General features: G+C 48.1%; 1 protein-coding gene across 2 annotated transcripts in view; it reads right to left on the bottom strand.

Moving 5' to 3' along the window:
- The window catches only part of LOC122991959 (BCL-6 corepressor-like), a 33,821-nt gene extending 19,018 nt beyond the window's left edge, over positions 1 to 14,803 (bottom strand). For both annotated transcript variants that reach the window (XM_044365441.1, XM_044365442.1), the window contains exons 1-3: positions 14,190 to 14,803; positions 4,097 to 4,178; positions 623 to 3,811 (exon numbers count right to left, since the gene is read on the bottom strand). In XM_044365441.1, coding sequence (XP_044221376.1) covers positions 623 to 3,811; positions 4,097 to 4,099 — 3,192 coding nt within the window. In that variant the 5' untranslated portion in view covers positions 4,100 to 4,178; positions 14,190 to 14,803. The remainder of the gene's footprint in view (positions 1 to 622; positions 3,812 to 4,096; positions 4,179 to 14,189) is intronic.
- Between the last annotated feature and the right edge of the window lie 768 nt (positions 14,804 to 15,571).

The raw sequence follows: 15,571 nt of genomic DNA, 5'->3' as shown, positions 1-15,571 counted from the left end.
CACTGCCCCTCACCTTAGGGTTAAGCATAGCCAAAGGCAGTGTGAACCGTGAGGCTGCCACAGTCATGCTCTGAAACTATTTGGCTCTATAGCACAGTCAGCACTAACACATGCTTTAGCCCCAAGGCAGTCACACAAGGACAAGCACGTACGGACACACAAACACGCACGCACAGAAATAACCTTTACAATGACTGCTCACTAATCAACATACAGAGATGGCAGCCCTGGTTAACCTTTGAACTGCCCTCCCTGATAGAGGGCCTCAACTGGCCTTGCGCTAGCTCACTAAGACAATGATAAACTAAGGGGAAGGTCAAGCCTATGGGCAGGACAGTAGCATGACAGCACTTATATTATTCTGTATTGTGTTGTAAATGCGGAGTATGCCAATTTCATGCAGGGTTTGTTCCACAGGCAGTTCTGAATATTGCAGCAAGGGAGTAAAGACAGTGGTGGCCCTTTGGGGTTTATTCCTGTGTGGATGTTAGAACTGAAAATATGTTTGAAAATGTCTGCACTTCGGAAATATTGGTCATAATGACCTCTCCCCAATTCACTACCAACTTGAGCACAACATAGCCTGTACTGTATATACACACACAAGTGTTAATTGCCTTACCTGCAGAGCTCTCTGTTCACGGCTCAGCTTGCTGGAGTCAGCATACAGCTCAGTGGTGACACATTTAAAGCGGTCGCCAACGTAGCCTGAGGAATTAGCAATCCTCTTGGCAAGACTGGATCTACGAGAGCCTTTAGATGAAGCCTGGCAACCCTCTTCTTCGTCCTCATCCCCTTCTCCTTGAGACTCGCCTAGGTCAACAATACTGTCTTCCTTCTCAGTCTCTCTCGCACACAGTCTTTCCAGGTTTGACTCCGTCACTGCATCTGTGTAATGCTGAGTGAAGTGCAGATCCCGACTGTCCCTGTCCCCTTTGTCCTTACCAGAGCTACGCTCCCCAGATGTACGGGCACAGCGCAATGTGCTCTGGTCTTGGTCTCCAGGGTCTGGGCTGGGGCTTTGTTCCTCGGGGCTCTCCTCAGCTTGGGAGACCTCCCCTGGAGAAGATGGGGATGTGCTAGATGTCACCCCAGGACAACCTGTGTCCTGAATAACCTTTGGTTTCCCAAAGGGAGTTTCTGGCTGTCTATCAGTGTGGTTGGGCTTCAGGGTGGGGCTCTGTCCGGAGTGGACCGGATAAGGATGGGAAAGGTGGTGTTGGTGTTTTGGCTCGTAGTCAGTCTTTGTTGGATTTTGGTTACTATGACAACATTCATTTTGGTTAACCTTAGTGCTGGGCTCAGCAGAGGGTTGTTTGTGGACTGTTGGGGTAGATTCAATATCTGTGTCTGAGTGTACAAGGTCAATGCAGACAATCTTTTCTCTGTATGTTACAGAGGAAGAGGGGGTTTTGATTTGACTTCCACCCTGTCCTTGTGCTCCTGTTTCCTTATCAGGCTTTATATGGTTCCCTTCACCCATCTCTTTCCCAATGTTTTGATCTCTGTGGCCCCCACATTCTTCAACAGCTCCCCAGGATTTCTCCTGTCCTCGGGACTTTAGGCTTGCGTCTCCCCTTTCTGACAACTTGTTGTCAGAGTGAGGCTGCATCAGGGGATGGGCCATCTCCTGTGAGTTATAAGTGAGGTATTCCCCTCCTGGACCAGCTGGGAGGTTGTGGTAGGGTAAAGGATGTTTTGCTGCCAAGTGGGTTGGGTAAAGGCTGTTGCTGCCCAGTAACACTGGGTGAGGATAAACTGGGCCTTTCCCTGTGATTGGCAGGGAGTGCAGTGCCATGCCATCAGGGATGGGGTAGTGCAGGTATCTATTGGCATAGGCCAAACTGTGGTTCAGGTACGCATCACTTTGAGGAAGGTAAAGGTGGCCAGTAGGGTGACCATTCTCTAAACATGGCCTCTTGTATGATGACACCTCTGGAGTCGTTTCACCTCTCTTGGCAGGCTGGGAGGACTTTTCTGTTCCCTCTCTGTGGTGACCTATGACTGGTGGATGTTCTGATTGGCTGGGGCTGTGTTTGATCCACTCACCATTGGGTTTGGGAGAATGAGCCCTGGAGCTGACCAGAGAAGAGCCAGAGTGTTGAGTGGAGGGAACATTATGGTTGGACTCCCCAATCCTTGGACAGGATGAGCTACGTTGCTGAGGCAGTACTCTCTCCAGACCCTTGTGTTTGATGACAGAGGGTGAGGAGCCTTTGGCTTGTGAAAGTCCCAGGTCTGTGTTAGGCCTTGGAGAGGGGGGCAAGCCTGGTGTGTGCTGTGTATGGGAAGGAGACCGGCTAGGTACTACCCAGGACGAGTGCAAAGTGCTGATCATCTCTGACCTCTCAGAGACCTTTGAAGAAGTGCTGCTGACCACAGAGTGAGGGTGGGAGGAGGGAGAGACGGACAGGTTTTCCTTTAGGAGCTCCCGGCTAGGGGGCAGTCCATAACGTCCTGATGCTATATTGTCCATCTTAACTGGGAAACCATTTGGTGGCAGTCCAAATTCCAGTATTCTTCCAGACAAATCCAAGGGCTTCTCTGCTGAGTCTTTGGTTGCTTGGGATGGGTGAGCTGGCCTATCAAAATTAGGTTTGGAGGGTGACCGGCTGGGTCTCCTCTCAATCCCAACATTTCTGTGCTCAGGCACCCCATCTCTTTGCCTAGGTTTGTGGGGGCTGGGCCGGGCAGGAGAGGGCTGCTCTGATGCCATGCTGCTGACAGAGAATGGATGAGGAATAGACTGCGTGGAAGAGGATGAGACAGATATTGAAGAAGTTGAGGAGGTGGGAGGTGGCCCTATCCTAGCGACTGGCCTTTGTAAATCCAGTGAATTGTCAATGAGAGCAGGAGGTGGGGGAGGTTGTGGGAGGCGAGAAGATGCATGAGGTGAGGAATCAGTAGGTAGACTATTATTATTCCCACCACTGCTGCCACTAGTGCTAGTACTACTGTTGTTATTGTTGTTGCTGGAGCCGTTCCTGGAAGGAGGTCTGCTTGGTCTACTGGTCCTGCTTGGGGACCGGTCCCTGTCTATAGCAGCCTGATGGTGCTGAGGATGAGGGGAAGGTTGGTGAAGCTGCTGTGCAAATGGAGGTGCAACACCAAGCCCCTTGTCCTGGCAGTGTACCAGCGACGTGGGGGCCACTGTGACTGCAGGAATCCTCATAGGGGGTGCCACCAGGGGAGAAGAGATAGGAGAAGGAGGATAGGGGGGCATATAGTAGAGCCTCTCAGCAGCAGAGGCAGCTGCAGCAGGGTTAACATTGCCCCCCTGGGCTGCACACAGAGATGGGTAGGCCAGGTGCTGGGGAAGATAGGGGTTGGGTTGGCTGAGCAAGGAGGCTTTATACATGTTTAGAGCTGCGTACTTGGATGAATCCATGAAGGGATACATGCTTGCTTCAGGGTAAGGGTTGAGCCATGGCAGGCGGAGGTAGCTCCCACCTGCACTTGCCAAGCCCAGTTCAGATGCTTTTTCCCCAGGCCCTACTCTGCGTTCCAAGCCTAGACCTTCAGCTCCAGGAATCAGCACAGGCTTGTGGAGACTTGGAGGGATGCCCTTGTAGAGGCCCAGGTATCCGTTTGTGGGCTTACGACTGTCCAGAGGGCTATCAGGCTTGTAGATGAGCTCTGGGAGACCATCCCTGTTATAACTGAGGGGGAGGCCAGGCGTCTCTCGGCTCTTCTCCGCTGGCAGCGTTCTGATCCCTGGATACACAACCCCACTATGGAGGCGAAGACCATCATGCATCAGAGTGCCTCGGTCCAGCCCCATCGCTGCCAGGGGCGTCAACCTTGCATCCACCTGCAGCAAAATGGGGAGCAGCAAAAAGTTAATGTGACTGTGATTACAGGAATCAGATCCCTCAAAGAGACATTGGAAAATATGACATCAAAAGCATGTACTATGAAACAGTACATTACTGCTAAACACAGCACAAAAAGATCTGTCTCTGTGTTTCTAGGTTATTTGCGTGCATACACATAGTGAAACAGACCCAAGTGATTTTTTTTTCCAGATAATAATGACTCATGTGACTCATGTGACAAATGAGTGTAAATAGAGCTGAGGACAAGCAGGGGGACTTGCCATGTTTTGTGTGATGTGGTTCCCTTGTCTTAGTTCCAGGTTGGTTTGTGTCTCAGCATCGACATCACGAACAGATGTTGCCCTGTGGAGATGAGCAAACATTTAGCAGTCAGTGTCTTGGCTCTGCCACACACACACCACAGCTTTGTTTTAATCTGACTGCCCAAAAATGAAGTATCAGACATATTTAAATCACTGGGGCACACAAATCTAAATAACATAACATATACATCAATCAAAAGTGGCATGGATGTGTGAGAGTGAGAAGGGTCAAGGTACAAAGAAGAAAGATAATGGTACCGCTAGCTGTAGTCATCACACCCTTCCTCTCACTCTCACATACACAACTCTACTGAAATAGTCACTGGAGATGAAAGCACTGTGTGGGCTCCCCTCCCCTCCCATCCGTCAACACCCCTCAGTAACCCCCCCCCCATCCTCCTACTCTCCCTCCTTTGACCCCTATCCTGCCCATCCTGTGGACTAGACGTGCATTGTGGGGCTGCGTCTATTCAGTCACGTTCCCCACACACTGGTTTTTCTGTGCCCTCTTTGACCTGCTCTCTCGGCTGCCTCAGCCAGCAGAGCGAGGGAAGATTATACATCAGAGACCACATCGGTGGGAGACCATTTACCGCCCGCCAACACAGAGCCACAGATCAACAAACACTCACACCGAAGCACACACGCACACAAAGTATAGTATGCAAAAGACAACTATGCAAAATTTACAATAAATCAGTTTAGTTTGAAAAGGAAAAACGTAGAGGATACGTATAAAGATTTAAAAAAAAAAAACATGACCATGGAGGGAAAAACTCTTTGTGATGTTGTTTTGAACGAATTACAAGAGTAAGTGAGAAAAACAAAGACCAAGATTTATTTGTGTGTGAAATGCCCTGTAATCTGTTCATGTTTTGTATACATTTGACTTGCTTTAAAGCAATGGAGCATAATGAAGCTGTTAAGGAGTTATAAAATAAGTTACAAAAAGATTATTTTCAATTATTCATTAATACAACATTTTAAGAAATAACAAATAACTGGTCTTTAATATTAAAATCTGTGTTTTTTATCAGCTGTGTGAGTATGTTTCTTGTAAAGTATGTTTGTGCATTGCCAATTACCTACAACGTGTGTTAATAACACAACACATATGCTAAATGTGGGTTGTGCTGCTTTTTATGGACATTTACTTTCAAAGAAAAAAACCCCTCAACAACCCTCAATTGAATTGCAGTGACAGCAAATTTACAGCATTTTTTCCAATTTCTATTTATGTTATGGTGTCATTCTGTGAATTAAAAAAAAGTTTAAGAGCTGTGACAATATCCTATTCTTGCATTACTGATTGAGAATCACAATCTCACGACATAAAACTGAGGTGAGAAAGAATCTGACTAATCAGACTAATTTGGTATTCATGAAATGTTTTTGTACAAACGCTAAAATTGAGATTATCACTGAACATGAGCCTCGAGTCAAGTGGCATCTTAATACTGAGTGGTCTGCTTTATTTCAAGAGGTTGTTTCAAAATCCTCAAACAGGTTAAACAACAATGGGGGGAAAGGTGAAATTATGGCTCCCGCTTGGCAATTTTATTTCTATTGTTTAAAGGAAATACTGAAGTTTAAATATCAGACTCGTTAAGGAGGACATTTTTGCAAGGCCATCCTGATAGAGGAGCCAGCGCAGGAATGAGGTGGGAGACAGAGGGAGAGGGAAGTGCCTTTAAATAGTAAAAGTGAAGCCTTGCAGTGCTCGGCGGTGCTGAGAGCAGCAGAGAAACTCGGCTACTCTATCATCGCACAGAAACGCCTCTGAGCCTCGCTGCCGCGCCACTTTTATTGCCGTGACCCGGGGCCCATTAATCAGCCTGCTGTGGGCCCCTCACCGCGGCTCCTCCCTGCCCCAGTGCCTCCCCCCACCCACCACCACCACAACCACCACCACTACTACCGCCACCTCCTCCCTGCCACAGCTCTCCGGGACCACTCCTGCTTCAACAACATCCGTATCTGACGGAACTGAAACGGTGTGCGTGCGTGGGCAAGTGAAGTGTAGGCTACGTACGAATGCGCGTGAGGCCACGTGTAAGCGTTTCAGCATGCAAATCAAACATCGTTGAGAAATCACACCGCTCCCGTCTCCTGTGTTTCCTGGAGCCACACATGAACCTTCCTCTTTGCCAAGTACACACACGCGCACACACACATACTCTCACACACACACACAGAGAGAGAGGCTCCTTTGGCATTGAAAAACTAAAGTCTGCACTCAATGCGACCGAACAAGATAATGAAAAAATAAGCCTCTTATATAAACGCAGATATTTGACATGATGCCTCAACGTGTGGATCTCTCTCTTACACACATGCCTATGTCGCTTTTCCAGATTTAAAAAAACAACAACACACAGTGGGGAGACAACGGAGAGAGGAAATTGACTATTCGAGATCAGTATGACAAAAACCTGTTATTACTTCAAAACGTGCCCACACGTGCTCACGGCCGAACAGTTTACCTGTTATTTCCGTGAAATGAATAGTAGTCCAGCTAGGATGATGGACTGCACCGGGCCTCAAGGTCAACATTGAGCATATGACGGCACACCAATGCATACACCGCTAGGGATAAAACTCAACTGTTGTCTGCACCGGTATGTAGCCTACTGAAAGGGCCACTCAAAACTCGTTAAAACGTATTTGCTTGCACAAAGCGCGCACAGTGGGATGACCTACGCAGTTCGTGCAGCCTGGTAGGCCAATGGTTAAATGCTGTGTGTGTGTGTGTGTGTGTGTGTGTGTGTGTGTGTGTGTGTGTGTGTGTGTGTGTGTGTGTGTGTGTGTGTGTGTGCGCGCGCGCACGCGCGCGCAAGACGGAAACGAGATGCACGATGCTTATGTGATATTATTAATAATGGTGTCACATTGAGTCGCTTTTAGCCTACACATTTCACATCTCATATTTATAATTCAGGGAGGTGTCTTTTAAAAACCTTTCTATTCAGGAAAGGTTTTTCATCTCCACTCTTGTTATTTTATGTTGTGTGCTGTTTGTGTTTAGCACTGTAGCACTTTGAGATTCACTACGAATGAAAAGTGTGGTACGAATTAAATGCATTATTATTATTATTATTATTATTATTATTATTAACCATAGCGGTCGCTGGGTGTTGGGTAGTCTTGCATTAGTAGCCTACATAAACCTGATGCTTTGACACAAAAAAAAAATCCTGCCAAGTGTCACATTATGAGTGGAAGGACGGAGATGGAGACGGGGGGGGAGAGAGATTGGAAAGGAGGAAAAGGCAGTGTGTTCACGCCCATCCCCGCTGCTCTGCTAAGAATAGTTTGCGCAACAAACAACTCCCGACGGCCGTCCAATCCATCACACTGGCCGGCAGCAGGCAGGCAGGGGGAAGGAGGGAGCGCAGCGGTCGGAGCTGCGTTTATAAACCAGACCGCTGGAGCGGAGCCCCGACTCGCACCATTAAACAGAAAACCACCGGGTGTTTTTTAACGGAACCTCATATAGCTCTGTATTTCAGTATTGTGCCCTTTATGAGAGAGGAGCGAACAATGAAAGGAGACACTCATAGAAATAAAGAGAGAGTGAAGAGGAGAGGGACAAACTCGAGAGAGGCTTCTCCCCTCTTCTCCCATATTTCCTGTCTCTGACGACAGTGACTTGAACTCTCCGTGACCTATACGCACCGGAACAAACACTGGCACCGCTCATCATTTCCTCCAGGGCTGAGGCCTCTGTAGTCCCCGTGCAGCGCAGCGTTTCGTACTGGTTGTGTGTGTGTGTGTGTGTGTGTGTGTGTGTGTGTGTATGAGGGAGGGAGACACTAACGATGGAGTTAGTCTGCAGGTCTGTTCGGCAGTAAAACGGGAAACAGAATGTGGGTCTTGCTGTATGGCGGGAGTGTAGGCGCCCTCTCGCTCTTTGTCCCTGGAGCTCCGCCAGGCTCTCTGAAGCGCAGAGCTCCGATCAGCTCTAAAAAAAATGCAGTGTGACGCAGGATAATCTCCGCAGCGACGGGGGTGGGGTGGGGATAAACGCGGATTAAATGCGGGCGCGCGCGCAGGCATGCACACGCACACACACACACACACCATTGCGACGCTATGTGCGCGCCCAAAACGAAAGGAATTCTGCGCACACTGTAGGTGAACAAAATAGAAACCAGCGGGAACAAATCTGAGAGAGAGAGAGAGAGAGCGCGGACCAAAACTACAGGCAGACTGCTAACTACACAGCCTCAGGCCCTCACTCTCACCAACATTAACACCCAGCATCATAAAAAGAGAAGGAGAAGAGAACGCGTGCCCAGTTTTAATTGTCACTGGTCATCAGCCCGACGGGTGCCAAACGGTCCAGTTGATCATCTCAATGTAGACTCGGCTCACAGTCTCTGGAAAATTGACACTCATGCTGTTTTAGAGCAGTTCCTGATATAACAAAACTACACAGACGGAGCAGAGACAGAAGGGCCGGGAGAGATGGAGGAGATAAATGCTGGAGACAGGCACAGAGAGCGCGCTGGTGGCGGAGCGCAGAGTTGGAAGGCGCCAGCGGCGTCTCTTCAGCTGTCACATTATTAGCGACCGAGCTGTAAACAAGGGGCCCCTGCGTCCTCCGGGCCGCTGCACAGCCGCATGCAAGTCGGTGCACGGTTCAACCCCCCCTCCCCTCTCCGCAGCACGGCCGTCAACAACGGCGACATTGTGAGGCCCCCCGTGCTGTCACTAGGGCCTGGGCGGCGGCTGCTGAACTGGCTCTATTCATCCCGGGCCAAATGAGGACTAAATGGCCCTTTATGTCACCAAAGGAGCCGATTGTAATGGGGATGCGCATGCAAGAGTCGGCCCGCATTTACCGGAGGTTTCTTGACTTTGATTTGAAATGCTTTCATGTGTTGGATGTTCCAAATGAAAGCACGTGATGCTAAAGGACGACGCCCCCACCCCACTCGCCTACATAGGCCATCACTCCGCCCCCCATATAGGATGAATAGTCTGATTAATGAAGGAGGCTTAATTATTGGTGGTGGTGTGTGTGGTGTGTAAAGGCGTAAATTAGGTTAAATGAATGTCAGTTTAAACAGGTGCTGAGGCGGTGTGAAGTAACCACAGCTGTCACACCTCTGACACATTTCAAGCTTTTAAAAGTCACACATCTTCAGGGTGACACACTCACCGGCCACTTCATTACGTAGCCTACAACTGTGAAATCCGATACAACAGCTCTGCTATGAATTCTACTTTTACGAAGCTTCTACATTTTCAGTTTTTGTTGACATCGTCAGAAAGGTGTTAATTCTACTCTATATTTATTATTGAGGTCGTAGTGGGTGGCGGTGGTGGTGATATACTGGGGTTGGATGGTGTTAATATTTTGTCCACTCCACTGACATACATGATGGGGGCAAAATATTAGGAACACTCCAGTACAGCACCACCACCCACTGTGACCTCAATAATAAACATAAAGTAGAATTATCACCTTTCAGACAATGTCAACAAAAACTGAAAACGTATAAGCTTCGTAAATGTAGAATTTAGGGCAGAGCTGATGTATTGGGTTGCATTAGATTGCACAGGTGTTCCTAATAAAGTGACCGGAGAGTGGAGGAAATGATAGCCTACTGACGTGTACCTAAAAGATTTCATAAACTAAAAATAGAAATGCATAAAAATAAAATATACTGTCGATCTTCAGTTGGTGGTATATGATCCGCAGCTCCTGGTCAAAAGCCTTATAGCCATCGTGAACTAAATGATGTGCCATCCAGACAGATAACATTCCTGCTTTGAAGACGGTCGGTGTAGCCTAATAAACTCCTATCGCCATCACCCCGCTGCGCTGCCAAGCGTCTGTGGGATTTCGTCAGATAGATGCCGGAGGCACCGACATCTAAAAACAAACGAGGAGGCCTGATCAAGACGGGGCCTGCAGAGACTCAGAGGAGGGAGGCGAGGTGTGTCATCATTATTCTGCTGCTAAATCAATCTTCCGATAGGCCAAAGCAAGGTCAGTAAGCTAAATACAATCGGAGTGAGATTTTGATTATAGTCCGTGTTTTCCTACTGCATCTATATTTATCTGCAAAAACATTTGTGCCAAAATGTTGCTTTTGGAGATATATTTAACAAACATTTTTATCACTATAGGAAACTGGACTCATACCAAACTAACATGCGTGCGTAATCGGCTGTGGAAACATAGTTTTAGTGTGCCAGACTGTTGCTGGATTAGAGAATTATGTGAGAGGTCTGGTCTAGTGTTCTCGGGCCGTGCTGCCCCTGGTCTCACTCACTGTGCCGACGAAAACGCACCGGGGGCTGACACATCTCTGCAGGGAAGTGATCCGTGCGCTCCAGACCTCGTCGAAACAAAAAGCTTTGTGGAGCGCAGAGAGAGAGAGAAAAGAGAGAGGAGGGGAAGGAGGGAGAGAGAGGAGGGGAAGGAGGGAGAGAGAGGGGGGGAAGTGTGTGTGGGGGGGGGGGGGCTCTCCTGTTTCATCGCGAGGTCCCGGGAGGCCAGCACGGAGCATAGCTTCAATCAAACCGTGACGTCTCCTCCGGGAGCTGCGCAGCGTCTGGAAAACCGATCTCTCCTCGGCTCTCTTCCGTGCCTCCGCTTTTGTTCACACGCACCTCGCCTCAGCAGCGAGCGCAGCGCCGGCAGCGACGAGACTGTTGTTTTATATCCAGGCGTGAGTGAGGAAGAAAAAAAAAAAAAAAAAAAAAAAACAAGCGCGACAACACCTCATGTCTCCAGCTGGATATGAAACAAAACACCGTGTTTTTCTTTTGACGAATTTTATTCAGTTCCCTGCCTGTTTCCCCAACACATGAGAGCGGGTTTGATGTAGAAAAGTGGTCCCATGATTGTATTGACGTGCTCTGAGTGTAAGATTCCCCGCGTGGCCCCTATTGATTCCAGATTAGAAAAGCGGACAAACAGCAGGTTAATGGTTTTAAAATGGAGGAGGTATAGTTGTCCCCCTAAACCGCCCCACGGACACATCTACAGTCCCACATCACTCAGCATGACAATATACTCCAGCAGGGTCCGGGCTGGTGCTGCTTTTATATGCACACATCCATAAAATCTCAACAACAACAGAGATTTTATCAAAAGCATACTCTAAAATAGTCTTCCTCCGCTGATTGGAAACATAATATTATTTATTTCACATGTGCGACTGTCTATATGCGGCACTTTGGCTTATTTCTAATTAGAATTAATTTCTAATAAATGTAATTAGCGCGAAATGAAAACCTCTTTCACCCGCGAGCCCCACTACGACAACTAGTCAGGCTGGGCAATAAAACACTGTTTGTGGAAGGAGTGCGAGCTCCTCTCACATGAGAAGAGAGGAGTCAGGCGCGTCAAAATGTCAATCTAGAGTACAGCAGCCCTCCCCCTCTGTGTTCCAACACCTGGAAAACAGATCAGCCCCCATGCGCAGTGACTCCACAGCGCTCAGTGGAAAAATGATGCGCAAAACAGTCCGACGGGGTACAGTTTAAATAGACTCGGCCCACACAAAATGTGAAGTACTTGTTTTACACTTCCACAACACGCACCGCTTTGGGGAACGGGCTCATTTAGAGAAAGATCAGAGTTTAACAGTTGAAAAAGCAGAGTCGTGAACAGGGTTATCTTTGCTTTAAAAGTTTGGGAGGATATTAAAAAATAGAGAACAGATACGAGGGAATTTCCACTTTTAGTTTTAGTGACAAATCCACTAATGACAGGCCAATCTAAGCCGTGTATTAATGCCCTTCAGGAAATTTACATACATGGCAAACGCCCCCCCCTCTTATTATTTCCACCGAAACAAACTAAATTCAAGGGATTAACAAGTTGAACAAGTGACACTAACAACATATTATTTAGTTAATTTGGTAAACAATCACCCACATGCTCTTTAGGAGCGTTGGTCCCAATCTTGAAATTTAAATTACTCCAAATTTCCAGATGTTTGATTTTTATCCTCGAGGCTCAAATGTAAATTTAGTTTATGACAAGTGTCCTTTACCTCGCCATAGCCTACTGATGCTGCCGTGGGATTTAAATACAATTAAGCTTTTATTCTCTATCAAAGCCCCCTGAAGTTGCCTCCACCCCCCACCAGTTAATCCCCCTGCTCTGCTCCCCTCAAAAAAAAAGCTCCCAACACGAGGTCCTGCTCTCCCAACCTGCTCGCGCTCGCGTTATGAGCGATACTGCCTCCGTATACATCCTGCTGTGGATTGGCTGCTGGAGCTGAAGTGGTCTTTTAGTAGCTGCTTCCCTCACTAAGCTCGTCAATGAGCTGGAGCCAGCCAATATGAGGCACATCGATCGTCCTAAGAGAGCGTCCCCTAATTAGTGCCTGTGTGGCTCCAGGACAGGCAGTAGGCTCGGCGGCGGCACGGGAGGAAAAACTCCCCCGATGTGCGCCGCGATGGAGAGCGTGGTCCTGACAAAGGCGTTTTAAACATGGCTCGCTTAAATGCTGCTTTGCTGATCGTGAAACGCGGGCTACTGTAAGCTCGCAGGAGGGCTTTAGAGAATCTTTAGGAAAGACGATTCAGTTTGGATCACATCCAACACGCCTTGCAGCACTTAGTTCAATTAAAACAGCAACTTTATAAGAACTAGTTCACTCTGATCGCTGCCACCCACAGTTGTACAAGGGGGAATATGAGTGTGGAAGCAAACATTAAAAAAAATTATCAAAAGTTGAAATAGGCTAAGTGCTGAATTGGATCAAAGGCGGATTTAAAAGTGGCTTTCAATTCCTAAAAGCTCACCAGGCTATTAAAGCGATGACGAAGTGACAAAAAAAGTATTTTTAGTATTATGAAAGAGTATGGGGTGACACTTTTTCCCCCCTACAAGAGAGCCGTGCGTATCGGAGCTGCAGGGGGAGGGGGTCCTAACTGGCGCTACGCGGACCCTCCGTGAGCAAAGGATATTCCCCTGCAATGCAAAGACAACAGCAAAGACTGCGTGCAAGAGTGAGCGACAACATATTGTAGCGCAAAGTCATATCGGAGAACACCTGCGAGACTTGGTTGTGTGGTTGTATGTGTGTGTGTGTGTGTGTGTGTGTGGCACGATGCCAGAGCGGTTTCCATCAACTAGACAGGAAGGTGAGCGGTGCAGTCCCGTCCCCCGCCTCTCTCCCTCCCTCTCTCTCACACACAAACACACACAAACACGCACACACATTTCCCCCACACTACCTTTGGGACTGATGAGACGACTGACCAACGTCCACTCTGTCCAAACAAAGCACCCACACCTCCCCCAAGAACACACACACACACACACACACACACACACACACACACACACTCAGGTGTCGCAGCAACACACACACACACACACACCGCGGGGATGTCCTCCAACTGAACTGAACCGTGTATAAACTGAGCAGCACCGATCGCTTCCCTTTGGCAGGGCGAGGCTGGATTCCGTAACCTTGTTTAGCGCAGAAGCTCCGTGTGCGCGCACGCACACGCGCACATACACACTCCCACCCTCGCCCCACAGGCGCACAGACACCCATAGCCTACACTTCATCGCACCACAGAGTGCGAAAAGCCTGAATATCACCATGGAGGACGGCGCCACTTTCAAGTCCGCTAATCTCTGGGACGTCCTTTTCACCTCCGTCCGGTTGACAGGACAGTTGTTAAAAAAAAAAAAAAAAAAAAAGAGGCCAAGCTCACGGTCGGATCATTATGTGTGTGTGTTATTCATCAACCACATGCCATTGCCCCGCCGAAACACACAAAGACCACCCTATGCGCTATTCTTAGAAGTGGCCGTTCCTCTCCCAGTCTCTGCGCACAACACCGGGCTATCGCGTTTGGATCCAAGCCCACAAGAAGACTACTTTCATTTAAAACACAGCACAGAGAACACTGGGTCATTTAAAAACATCGTGGCTGTTGGAGCACTATTAAAAACACACACACACACACACATATAACACTGGTTTTTCCATCCTCATGCAGGGAATTTCACATCGTCAAACACACATGCGTAAGCAAATACATTTTGGTTTGTCACTGATTGTCTCACCTGGTTAATTGGTGCTAGTTCCAGCCGCCCTCCGCGCACCCCAACTCTAGCCTTTTTCCTGTTTTGCCAAGTTAACTACAAGGGCAGCGATCCGTGCGTACGTAGACGAGCCCGGTTACGGTCCTGTCTGCTGGAGACAGACAATCCCGGCCAAAGAAAAAAAACAACTAAAAGTGTCTAACAGGTTATCCACTTGTCATGAAACAGAACCAGTCTTACATATAAAGCTCTGGGTCTTTGATCTATTGTCTAAAGGCAACTATCATCCTTTCTCCTATATTTCAAACGGACTTTTTGCTGTTGCAAATGTCACTTGGGTTTCCATAAAGCAAAAAAAGATCCTGCGCGGAGGAAAAACAAACGTCAGGATAATAAAAAAAGAAATCCACAATTTCAAAGAAAATCCGTTAGGGTCCTTTAAGTCGGAGAGCCAATGCGCCGTGTGGCCCGGGCCCCCAAAGGATAGTACAGGTGGCGAGGTCGGCGGACTCGCGAAGAAATTAATTCAGCTCGGCCGTACCTCGCAGCAGCGCCATGTTGGGTTTCAGCGGAGCACGCCGTCCTCCGAAAAAGCCCCTTTCTCCCGCTCTCCGTCACTCCATGTCGTCTCCGACACCGGAATCCGTGTCTCAGAAAGGTTGCTGAAGATTGTTCCGACAAGCTACTCGTCCCGCGTTTTCTTCGAGAAGCGTAAAGAACACCCCCGGTCGGAGCCCCGGTTCGCACCGAGGACGCACGGAGCTGTACGGGGAGTGCCGCACAGAATGGATGAATGCTGCCGAGACCGAGCGACTCACTCCACTCCCACTCGCGCAGACTCTACCCAGAAGGCCAGTCGGGAGACCGCAATTACCATAAGCCTCCAGCGCACGGCACTGGCTGCGCACGCACGCACACACAGATACACGCACGCGCGCACACACACACACATACACACACACACACACACACACACACACACACACAAACACACAAGCTCCGCTGAAACTCAAAAACAGGAATAGGCGAGGTTTTAGCAGCAGGGAAAAGGCAGAAAATAAACTAATAATGATAATAATGATGATGATGATGATGATAGCCTCATAGAGGAATAAATAAAATGTAATTAAATAAAATAGAAATGGATATTAGACTAAACGAACAGTGCACAAATTAAGCCAATTTTGACTGTTAGTTTGTGTTCAGAGAGAGCAAAAGAAGTGGTATCATACATCATATAGTCTATTGTGTATTTGGACATTATACAGTATAACCTGTAAATCCAGTTGAGTGTTTAAAGTGGCCCACAATGTACTCAAATCAGTCCTTTTTAAGCCTAGCTCCAGAATTTAATACACATTTTCAGTATCGTTCACATTTTGCTTCCATGATTGAGGCTATGT

The sequence above is a fragment of the Thunnus albacares genome, chromosome 11 (genome assembly GCF_914725855.1).
Source record: "Thunnus albacares chromosome 11, fThuAlb1.1, whole genome shotgun sequence".
Classification (NCBI taxonomy): Eukaryota; Metazoa; Chordata; class Actinopteri; order Scombriformes; family Scombridae; genus Thunnus; species Thunnus albacares.
This window is presented reverse-complemented; position numbering and strand designations above follow the sequence as displayed.